The 19698-nt window shown below is 50.6% G+C and overlaps 2 protein-coding genes across 3 annotated transcripts in view; one reads left to right on the top strand and one right to left on the bottom strand.

Moving 5' to 3' along the window:
- Nucleotides 1–661: 661 nt before the first annotated feature.
- Nucleotides 662–7372, top strand: PAQR3 (progestin and adipoQ receptor family member 3). The gene is made up of 7 exons (XM_079305512.1): nt 662–995; nt 1078–1240; nt 2234–2389; nt 3115–3312; nt 4700–4790; nt 5083–5231; nt 5614–7372. Exons 1-6 carry the CDS (start codon nt 811–813, stop codon nt 5223–5225), a joined length of 936 nt encoding a protein of 311 aa, XP_079161638.1. The 5' UTR covers nt 662–810; the 3' UTR covers nt 5226–5231; nt 5614–7372.
- Nucleotides 7373–7825: 453 nt separating this feature from the next.
- Nucleotides 7826–19698, bottom strand: part of BMP2K (BMP2 inducible kinase) — a 45499-nt gene continuing 33626 nt past the window's right edge. For both annotated transcript variants that reach the window (XM_079305508.1, XM_079305509.1), the window contains one exon: nt 7826–12743. In XM_079305508.1, coding sequence (XP_079161634.1) covers nt 11347–12743 — 1397 coding nt within the window. In that variant the 3' untranslated portion in view covers nt 7826–11346. The remainder of the gene's footprint in view (nt 12744–19698) is intronic.

Genomic DNA, 19698 nt, shown 5'->3' with positions numbered 1-19698 from the left:
CTCTTTCACTAAGGTGTGCAGCCTCAAACCTACCTGAGAGGAGCGCCTGACTGGCCCAAAGGCATGTCTCTGTTGTTTCTGAGGGCTGAAGGGTCCAGGGGGGCCCCAGGGAGTCCCCATGGGTTCAGAGGTTCTGAGAAGCCCTCGAGAGCCCCAGAAGGTCGGAGGAGTGCGAGGCACACCAGGGCTCTGAGGAGTCCAAGGTACCTCAGGGGACCCTGGAAGTCTGAGGGGTCCCAGACTGAGGCGCCTCAGGGTGTCGCAGATGGTCCCGAGGGTCTGAGAGCTCTGAGGGGCCACTGGAGTATGAGATGCCCTGGCGGGCTTCGTCAGGTCTGAGGGGTCCCAGAGCTATGAGGGCTCTGAGGGATCCCGGGAGTCTGAGGGGTGTCCCGGGGATTTGAGAGCTCTGAGGCACCCCGCGAGTCTCACGGCTCTGAGGGGTCCCGGCCGGTCCCAGAGGTCTGAGGGGTCCCGGGGCGTTCCGGCGGCTCTGGGGCTCTGAGGTGTCCTGGAGATGTGAGGAGCCGGCGCCGCCCCGAGGGTTCCGGGAACTCTGACGGGAGCCGGCGGCTCTGAGGGCTCTGAGGCGTCCCTACAGCGCCCCCTGGCGGTCATTCCCGCCACAGGACGAGGCGGAGCCGCGCGGTGACGCTATCGGTGGGCGCCGCGCGCTGACGTCACCACGGCCGCTCCCGGCGCCACTCCCCGCGCCGCTCGCGATCCCGGTCTCGATCCCGGTCCCGGTCCCGATCCCGGCCCCCGGCCCGTGAGGGCGGCTCGGGGCGGTCCGATGCGGCGGCGGGCAGGATGCACCAGAAGCTGCTGCGCAGCGCGCACTACATCGAGCTGGGCAGCTACCAGTACTGGCCGGTGCTGGTGCCCCGCGGCATCCGGCTCTACACGTACGAGCAGATCCCGGTGTTCCTGAAGGACAACCCCTACATCACCGATGGATACCGCGCCTACCTGCCCTCCCGCCTGTGCATCAAGAGGTGAGCGCGCCCCGCGGCCCCGGGCCCACCCCCCGCCGCCGCCGCTCACCGCCCGCCCCGCCTCGTGTCTCCTCTCCCTCAGCCTCTTCATCCTCTCCAACGAGACCGTCAACATCTGGAGCCACCTGCTCGGCTTCCTGCTCTTCTTCACGCTGGGCATCTACGACCTGACGGCCGTGCTGCCGGCGGCCGGCGCCTCCCGCGAGGACTTCGTCATCTGCTCCGTGTGCCTCTTCTGCTTCCAGGTGGGCGCCGGCTCGGGGGCGGCGAGCCCGTGCCGCGGTGCGGGCTGGGCGCTGCGGGCAGCGCGGCGGGAGCGCCGCCGCTCCCGGGGAAAGCCCGCTGCGCTTACCGGCACTAACTGGGGACAGCAACACAGCTGGCACGGGAGAGAGGCCGCGGTAAACACGTGCGCTTGTCCGGGCTGTGTCTCGCAGCTTCCGCACTTTGAGGGGTTCTGACGCGGCTCCGGGTGCAGCTGGAAATGGCCAAGCACCGGAGCACGGAGATCAGCCGTGGCCTGGTGGGCCACAAGGGCAGAAGGGCTGGTGGCCTGACTTCTTACTTGTCAGATAAATCTGTTTCCACAGCAGATTCCAGGCGTGTCTCCAGTGGGCCACCGCAGCTCCTGTGAAGCAGTGTTCTTGCAAGAGCGCAGAGTGCAAGGCACCATTTGTGTTCTCTGCAGGGTACAGGATGCCTTGTACAGCCACAAGTGGGAAAAAGTCCCTTGCTGGCTAGGAAAGCACTGTTCTAGTGCTCCTCCCTGCTCCTGCAGGTTACAGAGAACCAGACTTCTCAGGGAAAGATCTTAAGGCAGTCGAGGAGCAAATAAGCAGCCTGTGCGGAAGCGTTAAATTTCTGTGTGCTCCCTCAGTAAAGGCACACCGTGGGTGCTGGGCACTGAGGGCAGATTTGGGCTTTGGGCTCTGCCTGGGGCAGTTTGGCCCAGCAGCATTCATCCTCCTCCTCCTGTCCTGGTGCAGACGTGTCCCCCTGGAGCGCTGTCAGCTCACTTGGCCCCATGAGCCCCCTCTCCTTGCTTGTGCCTGGTTGTGATGGTGTGCAGTGTCCTGCTCCTCTCCCCCTGCCAGGCTGGCTTTACGGCTGGCAGGGATCACAGGTGCACTGCACAACACGGCACGGGCTGGGCGCCTGCTCCAGCTGCAGAGCTGAGGCTTGCTGTGCTCCCTGCTCCTTTCAAGGAATTAGCCCTTCTCCTCTGGCCCTCGGCGTAGGTCTGCATGCTTTGCTCAGTCGGATATCACCTGTTCTGCTGCCACCGCTCCGAGAAGACGAGCCGGCGCTGGATGGCCCTGGATTACGCGGGCATTTCCATCGGGATTCTGGGCTGCTACGTGTCAGGCGTGTTCTATGCCTTCTACTGCAGCAACGTGAGTCAGGAGCGTGTGTGCCTGCAGGGCTTACTTCCTGTGGGCTCACTGCAGTTTCTGTCTGCAGGAAGGGGGGCTCAGTGCAGGTGTCCAAAGAGAACAAGAGTGGGGAGACAGGGATGAAAACTGGAACACTTGCCCCTGACCTCAGCAGAACTGTGCTGGCTGAAGGGACAGGTAAATGCAGGTTTTCCTTTCCAACTGTTAATTTTACAAGCCTCAAGAGAATATTTACATTTCTCTCAAGGCAGAGAAACTTTACAGGTCCAACCTGTATCCAGTGCCTGAGGCTGATCATGGGATGTGTCTCATCACAGGTACTTTATTCAAACAGCATTGCCCATGAGGTAGCTGCTATGAGGCAGAACCAACCTTGATTCTCTCCATCTAACAGAGAATGAGTAAATTAATTCCTTGTCAAGGCCTGCTGGGGACATGGTTGGCCATGAGCTGAACTGGGCTGGTGAAGCACAGATCCACTGAAAACATTTGGCGCAGGAAGTGCTTGGAATAAAGGATGTGGTGCCAGGGGTCCCTGAGCAACAGTCCCTTCCCTTCAGTGCCAGCAGACAAACACAGGGCCCTGCACTCAGACCCACCAGTGGTGACCACAGCAGGGACAGGCTGAGGCATCGCTGTGCTCAGTCACTGAAACTCTGCCCAGAGCTGACTTGTGCACGTGATAAGAAACCCACAAACTTGCCTTTGTTTCTTTCTGCCCTCAGTACTGGCGCCAGGTGTATTTGATCACTGTGCTGGCCATGATCCTGGCAGTGTTTTTTGCCCAGATTCACCCCAGTTACCTCACCCAGCAGTGGCACAGGCTGCGCTCCGTCATCTTCTGCTCCGTGTCCGGCTACGGAATCATCCCCACCATCCACTGGGTTTGGCTCAATGGCGGCGTTGGTGCACCCATTGTCCAGGTAAAAAAAAAACAAACAAAAAGGAAATAAGATTCCCTTTTGCTTTCACTTGCCATCTTCCTTGAGTTCTCTTACTCTGTGGGAAACAATGGGTTAGCAGGAGGAGTTAAAATTCCTCTGAGGAGAGCATTCTTTTGGTCGATATGATCCAAATGGGAACATTAAGAAATGTGTTGAGAGAGGGTAGACAGCTTGAGAAGCTTCACTGTGCGGTGCTGCCCTAAAGCTTCACAGTAAGAAGGCAAGCAGGATCCAGGAGTGTCTGTGCCTGGCACCCAGCAGCCACACCCTCGCCAGGGCCGGGGGCAGGAGCTGAGGTGGCTGTGGAGCAGGAAGGAGCCTGTCAGGCTGCATGAGTGCTCAGGGCTGGCCACCTCCACTGCTCCAGAGGGCAGCCAGGAGACACTGGAATGATTATCTGTCTCCTATTCTGTTCCCTAGCATGGCAGCATAAATCCATTTACCTGCTCAGCTCTCTGTCTCCTACACAATCCTCCTGTAACAGCTCTTCCATGTTACTATTTTCCTGTTTGTTTCACCACTTGGAATTACACTGTGAAAGCAGCAGCACAATACAGCTAAAGACAGTCCATTGTGCCCCAGTATGAACCACCTGAAATCACTGCACTTACCCAGGAACACCTGATGGTGCTGAAGGAAGTGCCTCTTTTTCATAGTGAGCACAAACTGCACCTGCCTGGGCTGGTCTGGATGGATGGCTGTTCCCTAGGCTGAGGGTTCAGCCTGGTCCAGAGCCACTGTGGAATGTGGCAGAGCACCACTGGGAAACAGATGTGGCCTTTGTACAGGGCATTTCACACTGGCCCTCTAAAATTCATCAATAGCAGTTGTGCCCCCACAGTTCACCATTTGGCTGCCTCTGGGATAGCAGCATGGTGGCTGTGGTTCACATTTTGTTTCCATACTTCAGAAAAGTGGCCCACTTTTGGTAACAAAACATTCTGGTAACAAAATGCACCTGGTGCCTGAGTCGCTGGTTTTTGACCACCCAGTGTGAGCAGTCTTATGGGTTCTGGTGGTCCCAGCACGAGGGGGATGTGCCGTTCGGTGTCCCTCCCCCTGGCTGGTGTGGGCAGGCTCAGGGGAGTGCCAGGTGGCCTTGCACAGACAGATGCTACGTCTGCTGTCCGCCCAACTGAGTAGCTTGCGTTTGGAAGCAGTAAAATAATGGAATAAAAACGGTTTCTTCTCACTCAGGCTTTCCCAAAGTTTGGCGTGTGTGTGCCTGTTGGATTTGTGCATAGCTAGCACGGGCAGGGAAGGAAGATTCGGTGTTGCCATGCCTTTTTCCCTTTTTTAGCTTTAGGGACATTTTCTTCTGGTTTTGCCTTCTAACAGAATAGGAGAGCTTCCTTTTCTTTTGCAGGAGTTTGCCCCCCGCGTATTTGTCATGTACTTCATCGCTGCTGTAGCTTTTCTCTTCTATATTTCCAAAGTTCCAGAAAGATACTTCCCAGGTAGGAAATTCTCTTCTGGCTGTTTTTTTTCTGCAGTTAAGCTTCCTACAGTGTCACAGTCCTTGCTCTGGGTCCTGAACTTCTGGGAGAGAACAGGCCGACCATGTTCCCATACAGAGTAAAAGAGTGGGAAGAGGCAGAAAACTTCCATCAAGTTCGTTAAAGAACTTTCCCTGCCAGCCCTCGAGGGCAGGGTATGACAGAGCTCTGCAGGAGACTGGCTGCTGCTTGCACTGCGCACGCTGTGGCAAAATGTAACAGCTGAACTCCGTGCCCCTGTTGTCCCCCACAGGCCAGCTGAACTACCTGGGCTCGAGCCACCAGGTGTGGCACATCCTGGCAGTGGTGATGCTGTACTGGTGGCACCAGTCGACGGTGTACATCATGCAGTACCGACACAGCAAGCCCTGCCCCGAGTACAGCGCGGACCTGTGAGCCAAGGTACGGCCGCTGCCACCTCGGGGAGCGCGATTCTCTGACCACAGGCTTCAGGAGCCCGGCCTGCACCTCTGCCCCGCAGCGGCTCCTGACTGCTGCCAATGGCAGCCACTCTGCTCACTCTGCTGCTGCACTGCACAAGGCTCGGGGGAGCTGCTGGGCCCTTGAGCAGTTGCAGAGCAGGCTGGACTTAGCCCTCCCACATCCCTTCCAGCCCAGTGTCGCACTCAAACCATTTTTAGTACTTGTCCCTAAGTAGCCTTTTCCTCTGGCTTTTCTCAGGTTTTCAGTCTGCTTAGCATTGATGCGGATGTTGTGGAAATCTAATGAGTTGCCAGTTACGTGTGCACAGTGATTTACCTTGTTTCCCTTCTCTATTTCAGAGCAAGCACAAGAGGATTTGTGACTCTGAGGGTCTGGAGTTCATGTGATGAGCTGTGCTGTCAAGTACTGAGGCAGTTCCTTTCCGGACTCCTGGACTGTTACGCCTTGCTGGGACAAAGTGTTACTGCGAGCTTTGATAAAACAGCAGCACTGCCTGGGACCTGAAGAGCATTTCCTTCTCAGCCAGTTCCTGCTCTGCAGTCAAGTACCAAGCAGCAGCTCTTCCTGGAGCAGGAGGCTGAGCTGACTTGGCATGCTGATCCCAGCAGGCTGTTCTGGTGCCTGGCAAACATCAATGGCTCAGCCAAGGCTACTCAGGCCTGGACACCAGGTTCTCAGGTGGTGTGCACAGTTAGGAGAACACTTCTGACAGCGTGCCTGGAAAATGGTAGGAACTCTGGGAGCCATTCCTGGATCCAAAGCACAGCCCTGTGGGCTATGCATCCTTCAGCCTTTGTGTGGAAGATGTGCTTATGCTTCAGCGTTGGCACAGGAACATATGAACTGGAGTTCAGTGGGTTTGTGTCCTGCTCTGGATGAGCTCTTTGCAATTCCCCTGGAAAATAATAACACATAACATCCAGTACACCTAGATCTCCACTGCAGATCTTAAAAGTAGCCTTCCCCAAGGAGGGGTCATGTCATTGCTTGAAGGAATTTCTCTAGCCAATTATCTGGAATCAGTATTCCAAAATATTCCAGAAGTAGCACTAAGCCTGCATGTCCATGGTTGTTGCTGTTTTGCAGTCAGTGACCCTGCTGGGAATGCCAGCTCCTGACCTTTGGCCTTTCCCTGTGTGCAGCATGGTACTGCACTGTCCTGTCCTGGCTGGCAGCGCTGTCCAAAAGGTGTTGCTGCCACAACCCTGCCACAGTGCAAAGGCTGGCTGGAGTTTCAGGATGCGCTGTGGACCATCTCCTGCTAAATGAGCACCAGGGAGCCATGAAATACACTGGTGATTGCATAGCTGCAGCCCAGCACGAGCTCCTGGGCTGCCAGTCTTCCACAGAGCATTGAAATCCTCTGGACTTGGGGGTTCGAGGCAGTGATGCTGCTGGGACTGATGCCAAGTGACTGTGTCCTTGTGAGAGTCACTTCCTCGGGCAGGCAGGCTCTGGTAGTTGCACAAAGCTGCCTCTCCCTGGGCCAAGGCAGAGGAGCAGGACTTCTTCTCTGGCCAGGGTGTGCCAAGGGGATGTGGAGTAGACATGGACACTTACAGATAAGCACCTGAACTCCTTGGGCATGGAGAGGGCAGGATACAAAGTCTCCTCATGTACTGGACAGAGATGCGGTCTGTTTAGGTTAGAGGGTGCTTCTGGTGCTTTCTTGTTGGTTTTTTTTTTTCAACTCTGGAAACAAGTATTGGCAAAACTGACCCTGCATTAATGACTGAGCTCCCAGAGCTTTAAGCCTTTCAGTGTAAACACTGATTTTATAATGATTTTTTTTAACTTGACCGCCAAGCAAGTGCACTAATTGCTACTACTGAAGCCTGACAAGGAACTCGCAAGTACAAAACTCTGTTTCCAGTGTTATGTGTACAGTCATACTTGATGCTCTGAAATAATACTGACTTTAGCACTCGCTAAGGTATTTTTTTAATGGAAACTCTTAACTACTCTATCAGTTTTCACCAGATAAACTGATTGCCAAGCTGTGCATTTTTACCTGACACAATTTATCAAGCTGCATGATGGTCTTTGATGTACATACCAAACCTAAAAATAAATTCCAGTTCATTGGCTTTTCCCTTGGAGTAACATTCCTGCATCTTGTGCAGCAAAGCAATAGCTGTCAATGGCTCAGCCACAGAACTTGTGCCACATCCTGTGGGTTACACAGACAGGGATTTCTGGGGGAGAACCTCTAGCTGAATTTGCTGATGAACTCAGCTTTTTTTTCTTCTTTATTAACAGAGTCTTGCTGCTTTTTCTGTTCTTGACCATTTCCATTCTTACTTCAGCTCATCCAAGGGTAAAAATCAATACAAGGAGCACTCCAAAAACCTGTTCCGGTAAACAGCTGCAGGAAGGGCTCACACCTCATAGTTCTGTCCCAAAGTGCAGAGCTCAGTCCACAGCACTGGCTTTGGGAGCTGTACACAACCTTTGGGCAGCAAGGCTTTAGGAGTAACACTGAACCGAAGGAATTCAAAGGAACACCTGATCCACAGTGGGACACAGCAAGATGATTGGGCAGCCAGTGCAACTACTTAAGACACTTTTTACCTAGGAACAGCTGCTTACAGCTACAAAATGGTTCAGCAGCAGCAGCAGCACTGCTTATAATAAATAAATGAAAGCCTACACATGAATACTTAACAATGCAGTGTTGAAGAGACCTGCAAAGGCACTGTTACCAAGTTTATTTAACAACTCCAAGGATTTTATGATATACATCAGCTTCACAAAAAAAGTTAAAAAGTTCTCGCTTTAGTAGTACACAAAAAAGCTGTAGAAACTCCAAGTCTAACAAGAAATGGAAGTGTAGTTCAGGCAAGTGCACTTAAAAGCTGAATGCCAGCAATTTCAAAACAGTTTTTATGCTCTTTAATTCTAGGTGATGCCTCAGTCACAACTTTAGCCATATAGACAACCTCTTTGATTTCCTTTCAAAATAGGCACAGTGGAGCAGTAACACAGCAGCCACCCTTGGTGCTTAACCCATATTCACTCCAATCACAAACATGATTGTGGCTGCTGGGTTACTAAAACCACAGCAACTCCAAGGGGTACGTGATGTGTGCGAGCATGTGTATATTTTATATATACTTCTTATATATAAAAATACACGATATAGTATAAAAAACTCCAGATAAACTCTTACTCTCACAGTAGCAAATATATCAACTCATTTTCACAGTACTTGGTTTTACTAACTGGGACACCCAGAATGGTTATAAGCTATTTCCTCCAGCGCTGGTGCTCACAGAGCCCCCCACACCACACAGGGCAGCCAAAGCATTAATTACATTAATTACACACTTCAGGACCCTCTGAGTCTGCAGACAAACACAACTACCTGGTTTTCCTTTCCATGACCACAACCACTAAGGGCTTCTTAGTACCTTGGGTCAGACGTTCTCTCCAGCGACTGATCCTAGGAGGCCTGTGCTCAGTCCCTCAGCATCCTGTAGGAGAAGCTATAGGAATCCACTGGGATTTCTGTCTGGAGAGGGCAGCACGTACATGTCTACTGCAGCAAGGGCTTTCCTGATTCCAAGCAAGGACACATGGCACCCCAGACACCCTGACATAAGGCAAAGGATGTCCCATTCCCTGACAGCCCCACATTTCACATCCTTTGAATAGTGGACAGTGGCTGAAAATAACCCCAAACATGGGTTCAGTTCTGTATGAACTGCATACACCAGGCAAAGTCGGCGTAGCAGGGTGCACCAATCTCACGAGGACCATGAGAAAGGCTAAAAGAACTAACTAAAGAAACAAAAGCTACATTTAAGCAGACGCCTGACTGGTGTCTCTGGTTTGTTAAGGCCATTAGGAGGCAGATATCGTGGGCGATAACGTGTGCCAGCTCTGGAGTCCCAGGGCTCTGATCTCTCCCTTCAGCTTTGCTGTGCTGCAGTGTCTCTGCACACAGGCCCTCTGCCAAGCCCCCTGCCCCCTCCCCAGCCTGGGGTCTGGGGTAAACCAACAGCACGTGAGCCCATTTCCCATCCCTAATTGACCCGATCCCTTCTCCCACGCTGGCTGTGCCGATGCCCAGCCTCCTCCCTGCAGCTTCCAGCCCCACCTCTCCTCCCCAGCCTGGGGCCAACCCTAGCACCACCTGCATCTTTAACCCTTCCCGTGGCTTTCCCACTGGGAAGGCAGCAACAGCGTGCCTTTGGTGAGGACCAGCCACATTTAGGACCACAGTTTTAATCTCATTTTATGTCCACCCCACTGCCCCATTTGTCAGCTCACTCTGTTCCAAGAGCACTTCAGGCAGGTAACAGCTCTGAAGGACATGGAGAAAGGCAGCTCACAAGCATGCACAGAGAAAAAAAACCAGAAGAAGACCATTAACCTGAGTGTCAGAAATGCTACAAAAATTGGCATGTGCTTCTTGCAGCCTTTGGCACCAAACAGGTGAGAAGAGCAGTAATAAAGCCTGCGAAGTCCTGTGTTGAAAGATTTTTACTCAATCTCCTAAGAGCATAACTTCTAAGCCTGGAAAAGGCACACTGAAGCAGGCACAGCTGGAATATTCCACTTACACCCTGTGAGAAATCAAAGTGAGGAAGATAAAGGTAGCTGTCTGCACACCATCGCTATGAGCTACATTCAGATTCCAGGCTAAGGGAAGCCATCTCACAGCCTAGGGGGCATTTTATCAAAGTGATCCCAAAGGTGCCATGTGATTTGTTCTCCACGCGTTTTCAGTAAATATCGTAAGGGACCAAGCTGCCCCTCAGAGATCCTGGGATCACAGATCTCCTGTATATCCAGCAGGACGCATCCGCTGAGAAGAGAGCACAACCCTCAACATCTCACTTCACCTGCCAAGCCAAACACAAGCAGTGCTGTCCTCCACGTGCAAACACCCAGCTACTACTCCTCAGCCTCCGGGGGAGCAGGACAGAGAGGTGAGACAAGCCCAGGAGCCACCTCCTTCCGTGTCCCCATGGGGTGCAATGCAGCTCCTGCTGGAGCACAGCAATCTCAGTGCATTCAGCAAACCTTCAAAGAGCATTAGCTTACAGTCATTTCACAAAACTGCTGTGGTGAAAAACCAACAGGTTTGAGACAATACACATTTTCTTAGCAATAAAAATCCAAGAGGAAAACAGACACAAATCCCAGTTTGTAATTCAAATCAATCCAATGGTTGTACCTCACAGTCAACTCCACAAGTCATCTGAAACACTCCATATGCGCTCAAGGACAGCCCCTCTTCCATTGTGCTGAGGAGTCTCCCAAGTGCTGCAATCCCAGCCACGACCCTGCTGGCTCACTCCCCTACACATTCAGGCTTCTCACAGATCAGTAAATTATCTGCTTCTTCAGTTTTGACTCGACATTTCCAGTTTGCTACTTTTCATTAATGGCACTTACTATTTTAAAAAAATTAAAAATTGAGGCACACAAAAAAAAAATAATCTGCCTTTCATCTCTGTAGCTGCATAGATGTCTACAAGGTCCCAAGCCATAACTGTGCTCTGGAATTCTGGGCCACAGTGCCTCGAGGATGTGGCTGACTTATTTTTATGATTAATAAAGGTAGTTTTCACCTAGGAAGCAAAGACTTAGCTATTTCCATCACCTGGATATCAGTCTGTCTTGGTTCTTAGGTCTGCTGAGACAAGAAGCACCGCAGTTCATCAGACCCTTGGACATATGGAAAACACTTTCCACGCGCCCCCTGCGTCTTCCACCGCAGCGGGGCGCACGGCAGAAGGATGGAAAGGCAACACCAAAGTGCACAATGACAGCTTGTCCCAGGGCCCCGAGTCAGTGACAGGGATTCACATTCAATTGCTCGTTTCATTCTGGGAGCCATCTGCCATAAGGAAACAACACTCATGATTTCCTTCTCTTTTTCTCAAAAAGACCCAGATCAGAATTTGCCATTATTTGCAATTCCGTCATGCAGGCAGGCTGCCGCTTCCTCAACCTGGGCAAGCTGTACAAGCCAGGCCCCCGGCGTTTCAGCCACATAAAATACTCCACTAAACCTTTCCTAAGGGCCCGGGAGAGGCGGAGTGGGGGAAGCCATCGGGAGCCTCTACTGTTTAGAAGGGAAGGGAGCTGCTCCGAAGGGATCGAGCTCCAGCGGCTGCTGCGGCTGGCTCTGCGTGCTCCGCACGACCAGCTCGGTGAAGGGCACGGCCCCGAAGTCGTCGGTTTTCAGCCCGTCGGCGGCGCCGTGCAAGGCGCCGTGCCTGGCCCTGCCAGCCGCCAGCCCCGCGCCGAGCTCCGGGTGCTGCGCGTGGCGCGCCAGCTCCGGCGGCTGGAAGGGCTTGGCTCCGAACGGGTCCAGCAGCGCCTCGTCCGCCTGCAGAGCGCCGCCTCGGTCCCTGCCCTCCGCCAGCGCCACGCTGATGTTCTCCTTGGAGTCAGAGATGGTGAGGAACTCGTTGCTGCTCTGCGAGTCCCTGCGGCCGGCCCTCCTGTGCCGGCGGGCGCGCTCCGGGGTGCGGTAGCTGGGTTTCAGCCCCTTCTTGCTGCTGGTGGGGGTGCCGTGGTGGCGCTTCCCATTGCTCTTGGACACCTCCTGCTTCATGCGCCTCTGGCGGGAAGACAGCTTCTGCAGGCTCCGCTGCTGCTTCACCTTCTGCTGCTGCTGGCTGCCTGCGATCTCCTCGAACGGAACCAGCCCAAACACATCCTCTCTGCTCCCAGCAGACGTGGGGACAAGGGACGGCTGAAACGGGGTGCAACCAAAGATATCCACGCTTCGTGGAGAGGCGGGGGAGAGCAGAGGCTCCATCCCTGACCCCTGCCCATCTTGCTGGGGCACCTTTTTGCTGAAAGGAGCTTTGATGAAAACAAAGTCATCCTGCTCTTGGCTTAGGCTGGGAAAAGCCACCTGAGAAGAAGCATCTTTGTCCATCTTCTCTCTCGGCTGAGGCTGCAGAGTGAAGAAGGGCACTGCTCCAAACACGTCAAATTCTTGGCCAGAGCTGATCAGCGCGCTCGGGGCCTCGGGCGGGGACACGGGCACTGAACTGCGCTCCGCGATCTCACCGCTGCCCACTCCGTCTCTGAGCCGAGCGCTCGGCAGCCCTTCCGCACCTTTTTGCTTGGTTCGGTCACAGTCAGAATCAGAGCTCTGCTTTTCTTCCTCCTCTTCTTCCACCTCTTCCTCAGAATCCATGAGGAGAGGTCGGTGGCCTAAGTTCTCCGGTTCTGTATCGTTGTCATCATTGAAGTCCCCGTTCTCTCCGTGCAAGACTTCCTCATCGTCCTGTTCTTCTTCTTCCTCACTGCTCTTGGGAGAAGGGGGATCAGATTCAAAATCACTCTCTGACTCCTCGCCACCTTTTGTCATGTGTCCCTCTGCACTTTTCCTCCCTGCCCGGGGATCTCTAAATGCATGGCTCAGTTTTCCAGCCTTTGTTGGGGTCCCTAAATTATTCCCTTGATGGCTGGCTGAGTTATCCACTTGCTTTCCAGGGGAACCTGCAGGTCCAAAGAGAAAATAAAATGAAAATTTGAAACATACTAAGGCAAAACTTACTCCACACACCCCACAGTCACACATCCCAGGAACTGATGCAAACATATATCCTGTACTTAGGGACGGGAATGAGCTAAAAATCACATCTGACATTTCAAACAACACTCATAAAATCAACAGACAGATCAGCCAGCTTTGCTTCTAAAGCACAAGGTGCCTGGAAATACAGTACCAGTATTTGGGGGCCATACAGAAGAGGCTAATGGACACATCTGATCTCTACAGAGATCAAACCCAGTCATTATACAGCCACTCTTCTCTGGGGAAGCAGGAGGTAGCAGGAATTAAACACCTGAATTTTCGATATATATTTTTTAAGCAGACAGGCTATTTCTTGATATGCTTCTGCTTTGACAGTCTGCTCAGGCAAACAATGTGCTAGTCATGACAGCAGCTCCTTGTAGCTTGTGCAGCAACTGTGACACAAAAGCTCCAGCTTTACCTCCAGTTTGAGAGCAATGCTTTCTGCATTGTGTGTAAATGCAGCCTGCCAGCTCAGCTTCTTGAGGGCAAGGAAATTGATCTACTTGTTTTCCTCTGCCAGCTTCTCCCCACTGTTCACTGACAACAGGAACTGAAAGAACAATTCACTGAAGAGTGTTCTGTGCTGTGGTTTCCTTGGGAACACTGGAAGCAGTAAAAATTTTGCAGCAGTCAAAAAAAAAAAAAAAAAAAAAAAAAAAGAGGTTGCAAGCGCAGGCAGAATAGGGGAGGCTGCACCCAATCCAAGTCAATATCCTCCACTTAAGGCTTTGTTACACAAACACTGACATTTAACTCACTGCATGTGTTCAAAGGATTGAAAAAGCTAGGGATGGCTACAGGCATCTGCTGTTTCTCCAAAAATCGTCCTCAGCCAGAATCCAGCTCACAACTCTTGTTCTCACAATATACAAAGTATTTTCTCAGCTAATTCCTTCTTTCATAAGGAAACTAGCATGCAACTTCCAGGCCAAGTTGGGTTCTTTTCTTTCTATGCTCCAGTTTTACAAGAGCCATTTATTTCAGTTTAAAGGGAATTTACAGTGATTTCGTCATCCATCAGCTTCCTCACTCCTTTGCAGTTACACTTAAAATAATCAAAATTCGGCAGCAATACAATTTATGTAAGGATTTAAAAACAAGAAGACCAGAATGACTAAAAACATCAGGTGATTAGGGCTTTGAGCTGTTTCTTCTTGCCTTCTAGTGTCAGATTGCTTCTTATCTACTGTAATTTTAAATGCTACATATTTGCTTTACCCACTAAATTAGAATCTGGATTATTTTGCTGCTTACTGTAGATTTCCCAAAGGTACAGCCTTCACATTGCACTATATAACCCCCCTAGCCTGCAAATCCCGCTGTTTCCAATATTTGCAGGAACACTAATGTTAGCATAAATGCAAATAGATTTAAAAGGGACTGCTAGGTTAAATGTTAACATGTACACAACACAAGGCCCAAACCTTTTCTCTGTGTCCATACCCACAAGAGTTTACAGTTCCACAGAAGGGTTAGACCGTTGCACTTCATTTCAATATGCAGCAAACAACCAATAAAGCAATTTTTTTTCAAGGAAGAACTGAATCAGAGTTATCTAACACCCCTGACTTTATTTGTTAAGTGCTGCCACGGTGAGGGTCCCCAGAAAGGCAAGAGCACCAGGCACTGATGAGGCAGAAGGCTCAAGCTCCAGCAAGAGCGGCTGAGCTTCCAAAGGGGCTGGCTGAGGCCCGAGGGGCAGCTCTCAGCCCTCTGCAGACTGATGGTACAGCAAAGAGGATGTTCCCCACAGCACACTCCAGGCACTGGCACCCCGGCTGCTCCAGCACCCCACAGACCCACCTGCCATTCACAGCTTGGGCTCTCACTGCTAACAAACAGCAAATCATCTTGGCAATCAGGCAGGAAGATAGCCCAGCCTGTCCAGCCTCAGGTTTCCTCTCTTCAGTCTAACAAGCACGGTCTCCAGAGGAACTCTGATGAGCAGCCCCTCTTGGTGGAGACATGCAGCCACAGCAACACAGAAGCCAGGTGTTTTCCCCCTGCACTTGGAGGTCTGCACCACTCTCCCAGGAAACGCTGACACCTTCCTGGCTGACAGAGGCAGACACAGGCAGAGTGCTTGAACAGCCAATGAGAACACCAACAGTTTGATGGACGTGTTGATTTCTCTTTGCCCACAGCAGTCTGTCCTGGACCTGATCAGTTCTGCAGGCTCTTGCTCCACTGAGGGCAATGCCATGGCATGCTGGACACAGCACACACCAGCCTTTGTGCTGGCAGTGTGCAGGAAAGAGAAGCTTAAGGTGCAGATTTGTAAACATCTGTCCCTGCACATGAGAAAACATGGTCCAAAATACCTCAATTTCGAGGCCACTCAAAGACACTGCAAGAAGACTTTTTCTCATTCTAACACCATCCCCAAAAACTGCATCTCAGCAGTTATTTCTGAGGAAGGTCTCCAAATTTCTAGCTCTTCAACTGAGATTGCTCCTTCTCCAGTCTCCTTGCCAGAGCTACCAATGTGACTTGCTTACTGCAGCAGGAAATCAGAGTCTAGGTTTATGTACAGACCGGGAATTATCCAACAGTGACTAGAAACTCAAAACCTCCACTAAGAGCTCATCACTATCAGAGTTGCAGAGCCTTCACATATGACCTTCCACTGACAATGTCATTTGGAAAGCAGGTAGCGCACAGCAGATGACACTGTGAACATCAATTGCTCCCAATATGCGGGTTTGAAGAAAACTTTTACTCCAAGGAATATTTCCAAAATGGTAACATCACTGCTCCCACACTGGAGCCTGTCAGGAAAGAACAAGTATCTTCCTTTCTCCTTCCGTGTGTGTGAAGGAACAACCAGAACCACCTGCTTCAAGCAGAAACTATGCTAAAATACTCATGTTGCACACTTTTAGCCCCACCTGGCCAAGCCTAAGGGAACAAACCATGTCTGCACCCACCTTTGCAGCTGCAGTGGCTTCAGGTTAGCCCCAGGAACAGGGATAAAACTGCATCAGACAGGAATCAAAACCAAAAAATATCCTCCCTAGAACTATAATGTTTTCCACTAAGATAGGAATAGTTTGGTCTTCTACACTACAGTTGCCCCTGTTTCACTGCTAATGAAGTTAGCAAGTGAAACAAAGAGCACTATACACAGAAGCAATCCCCAAAAGGAAAAAGCCCCTGCTTACTGACAATTGAATGCTCTGGCCAAACAGATTTCCAGACTCAAGTGTTGTGTCCCGTTGATGTCATGCAGCCTTGTCAGGCTGCACTGCTGCAGAGACGTTCAGATAAACATCTATACAGCAGTGCTGCTGCACACTGGTGGCAACATCTGTTTGCAATGTGCTGCGCAGATTACCACACTTCTAATCAGGTTTGCAGCTTGCAGGGAGCAATTTTTCTTTGCTCAAATGCAAGCCAGGTGGAACATCTTTAATCATATAAGAAGATCCCAATCTTCAAGGAAATTTTCTGTCCTGATGTTCTTTTTTGAGACACAGGATTATAAGAGGATGAATTCCTTCTAACAACTGCAGTAATTACATGCCTTCTGCTGGTTCCTCATTTTAGGGTATCACGGGGATAGCCCAAGAGTGGGGCATAAGAGCCTTAAGCTCCCTTGGAATTGGGAACATACTGCCACCATCATTTCATAACAATTTGCCACATGTCAGCACAAGGATTACCGGCAGGCTGCAACTAAATCTGCACCAGTTCTCTGACAACAGCCAGGGCAGCAGCTGCTCAACACTGTAATGGATTTACACGTCTTATCAGCTCTATTTTCGAGAGCAACAAAAATGGAAGAATACCACACTTGTGCCTGGCAGTTATTCCTTTCTTCTAAATAATTACTCCAGAGGTTAATATGCAATATAAAAAAAGAGTGCAATGTGCCCACGGCTGCTTCAAGATCTGAGAAAAGTTTTTAAAAATTGGATCATTTTGGAGAGAATACACAGAGCCTTGGCAGAGCCCAGACATACCACTTATACTATGATGGGTGAACAATTTCACATTACTTAGGTAGTGATATCTTGCACAGCTGAAGTTTACAACGATCTTGATACAGGGAAATATTGTGAACCTACATTCAGCAAGCAGTATGAATAACTGAAACCACAGCCAAGGAGGTACAGAGTATCATCAGCAAAGCTTTCTGCAAACACGGATATTGATAAAAGCTTACACTGCCAAATTACCTAAACCCAAAATGCTTTCCAACAGCCAGATCACGGCACAGGTCATCTGGGCATCTTTAATCAAACAACATCAGCTGTAAAAGAAACATGAACTGTTGGCAGGAGCGTTTTTCACATTTTAAAAGCGGCTCAAGTCTTTTTTGTTTCTTCTGGTCTGGTATTAATCACTTCTTATTAAATTCTAGCAAGCTGTGTCTCCTCTAAAGGCCCAGAGTACCTAGTGGCCCCAGTACAGAAGTTGCAGTGGTTTCACACGGTTAGAGGCTGCACACAAAGAACAACTGAACGCACGATCACCCCCCGTGTCTGTCCCTGGCAGGACATCACTGTGACACGGTGCACGTCCAGCAGCACCTACTGCAGCAGGGCCTTCTCAGGGCTGTGTCCAAGGCTCCAGATGGTTCCCATGGCACTGCTGTCTGCCACACAGCCGGCTGGTTTTCTGCAAGAACACGCAGCTGGGACAACACACACCACTCAACAGAGCCCCTCCTACTCCAAAACAGACACCTGCAGCCACCACTTGAAGACACCACCACGTGACAGTGTGTGGGAAGCCTGGAAGTCAAAGGAAGCTGCTACAGAACTGGACTCGCTTTTATTCAGTCTCTGCACACAGAACAGGCTGCAGTGGCTGGGAATGGATTACCCATGGAGCCTACAAAAACCAAGAGACTTGATCATACCCACAGGACACATGATCTGTACGACATTCAGCAGAACTGTCAGCGACATGACCCGAACCAGAACCCGACCCCGAGATCCAAGCCAGGCAGCAGTTCAGGGAGATTCTTCCACAGGAGCCAAATGCCTGAAACAGCTTCAGGCAACACTTCCCAACACCTCCACTTCTCACACAGCCCATCCGTATGAATTTGAGTGTTACCTCCATTCTTGTATTCCTTCTGGGAATCGCAGTATTAAGCTGAGGGAAGCAAAAGGCCCTTCTAGCCCGGCCTCATTCAACAAATCATTAGTGCAAATAAGTGCAAGGCACTGAGTACAACTCACCAGCCAACTGTACTGTATTCATCATCATTTGAGAGCAGCACAGAGCTTCTGAAACTTCTGAAACACTTGACAATAAGAAAGGAGATTTACAACACAAGCTGGTTAGCACACACGTGAATCAAAAACTTCCATTTCAAAATACTGACCACAGGAGATGTTTCTTCCACTGTCACCATCCAGCTCAGGTGTTCCAGAACCAAGACCTGTTTTCCAAATGTGATGTGCCTAAATGCCTCGGTGCTGGCTATTTCATTGTGCTATCTTCACTCTTTCATTAAAAGGTTTGCAACGTAGGGTTTGTTTCTATCAGATCAATCACTGGAATTATTTCCCAGGCCAAGATTCTTTTCCAGTTATCTCATGTCTTAGGGCACTACAATTGTCCACAAAAATTAAGGCATGAAGTAGCGTGTGTAGCAAGTTCACTTGTGAGAACACTTTTAATAGGATACCAAGGCTGAGGGACAGCCAGAACTCCCCAGGCTGAGAGGAACCCAACACCTGTGAGCTTATCTCACATCCCATTCCCTCTGTGCACACCAAGGGACACAAGTGGTGCCGCCAGATCTCCATTCCCACGGGACAAAAACAAGCACAGAAGGTCTAACAGACGAGCAGCTACAGTCCATCCAGGTGCAGGTTTCTTCTCCTGGTGAGCCTTGCAGCAGTGGCAGCCTGAAACACCCTCTCAGCTCCACAGGAAATATGCCAAGTGACAGCAGCCCCCAGGCTCTGCAGCGATGACTGAAGGCTCCCAGCTGCAGCCTCACCTTCCCAGACACATGAACACACCTGTGGCACTTGCTTTGCCACGGAGCAGCACTCGATGTCGCAGGGCCGAAAGGTGACACGTGACACTCATCATCCTGCTGCTCTCTCCAGGAGTGACAGGGCTCAATCATGAGTGAAGAGCTGCCTTCAGCACAGAACCCTTGAGCCACCAAACCAGGAGGAATCCTCTAGGTGACTCAGCTCAGCCACAGCCCACATACAGTTTATACATCAAACCTAAGCCAGAGCAAGAACAACCGAGCAGAAAAAACCCAACCAACTGCGGTCAATACACTGCAACACCACTCCAGTAAGAACCGTCACTTTTCAAGAAAGTCAATTTTATTTACTTCAAAGATGCCGTGTTTATAAAGCCAACATTTCATTTTACTGTAATGAAGCAAGTCAGAACTCAGAGTCCTGGGGGAACAGTGCTAACACACTCCCCGTTTGGCCCAAGACACGCTACAGTAAGGAAATCAAACTTGTGCTTTAACGAGATCCCAGAGTCTCTGACAAACACTGGAACTGCAATCAAAGTATTAAATCCCTGCTCCACTTGCCAAGCAATCACCTGCCCTTGGATGCCCTGAGTAAAGGTTTACTTCTCAGTTACATGTTTCACAATCACAAAGAACAAACCAGAAAGAACATGTCACACAGCAGTGTTAAGTACAAGTGCAAATCAAAATATTAGGGAGGGACATGTGTTAAATTTGCCCCACAAAGACCTCAGCAAGAAATTAAGTATGTCCAAGTCAAGAGCTTTGTCCTTTTCTTAGCTGTCTTGCAACATCTCTTTTCAAGACATGACCAAGAACAGTTCAGTGAGGAACACAAACCAGCTTTTAAAAGATGAATATTAACATTGAAATATTTATTGTACCTGATTTGTTTACTAGGTGCAATTCAC

Source organism: Erithacus rubecula, assembly GCF_903797595.1.
Source record: "Erithacus rubecula genome assembly, chromosome: 5".
NCBI classification, from domain to species: Eukaryota; Metazoa; Chordata; class Aves; order Passeriformes; family Muscicapidae; genus Erithacus; species Erithacus rubecula.
The sequence above is the reverse complement of the archived record's forward strand: the minus strand, read 5'-3'. Positions and strand labels throughout refer to the sequence as shown.

Coding starts and splice junctions, on each gene's coding strand:
- PAQR3 (XM_079305512.1), top strand. CDS start 811: ATGCACCAGAAGCTGCTGCGCAGCGCGCACTACATCGAGCTGGGCAGC. Junction 996..1,077: donor TCCCGCCTGTGCATCAAGAG/GTGAGCGCGCCC, acceptor CCTCTCCCTCAG/CCTCTTCATCCTCTCCAACG. Junction 2,390..3,114: donor ATGCCTTCTACTGCAGCAAC/GTGAGTCAGGAG, acceptor TTCTGCCCTCAG/TACTGGCGCCAGGTGTATTT.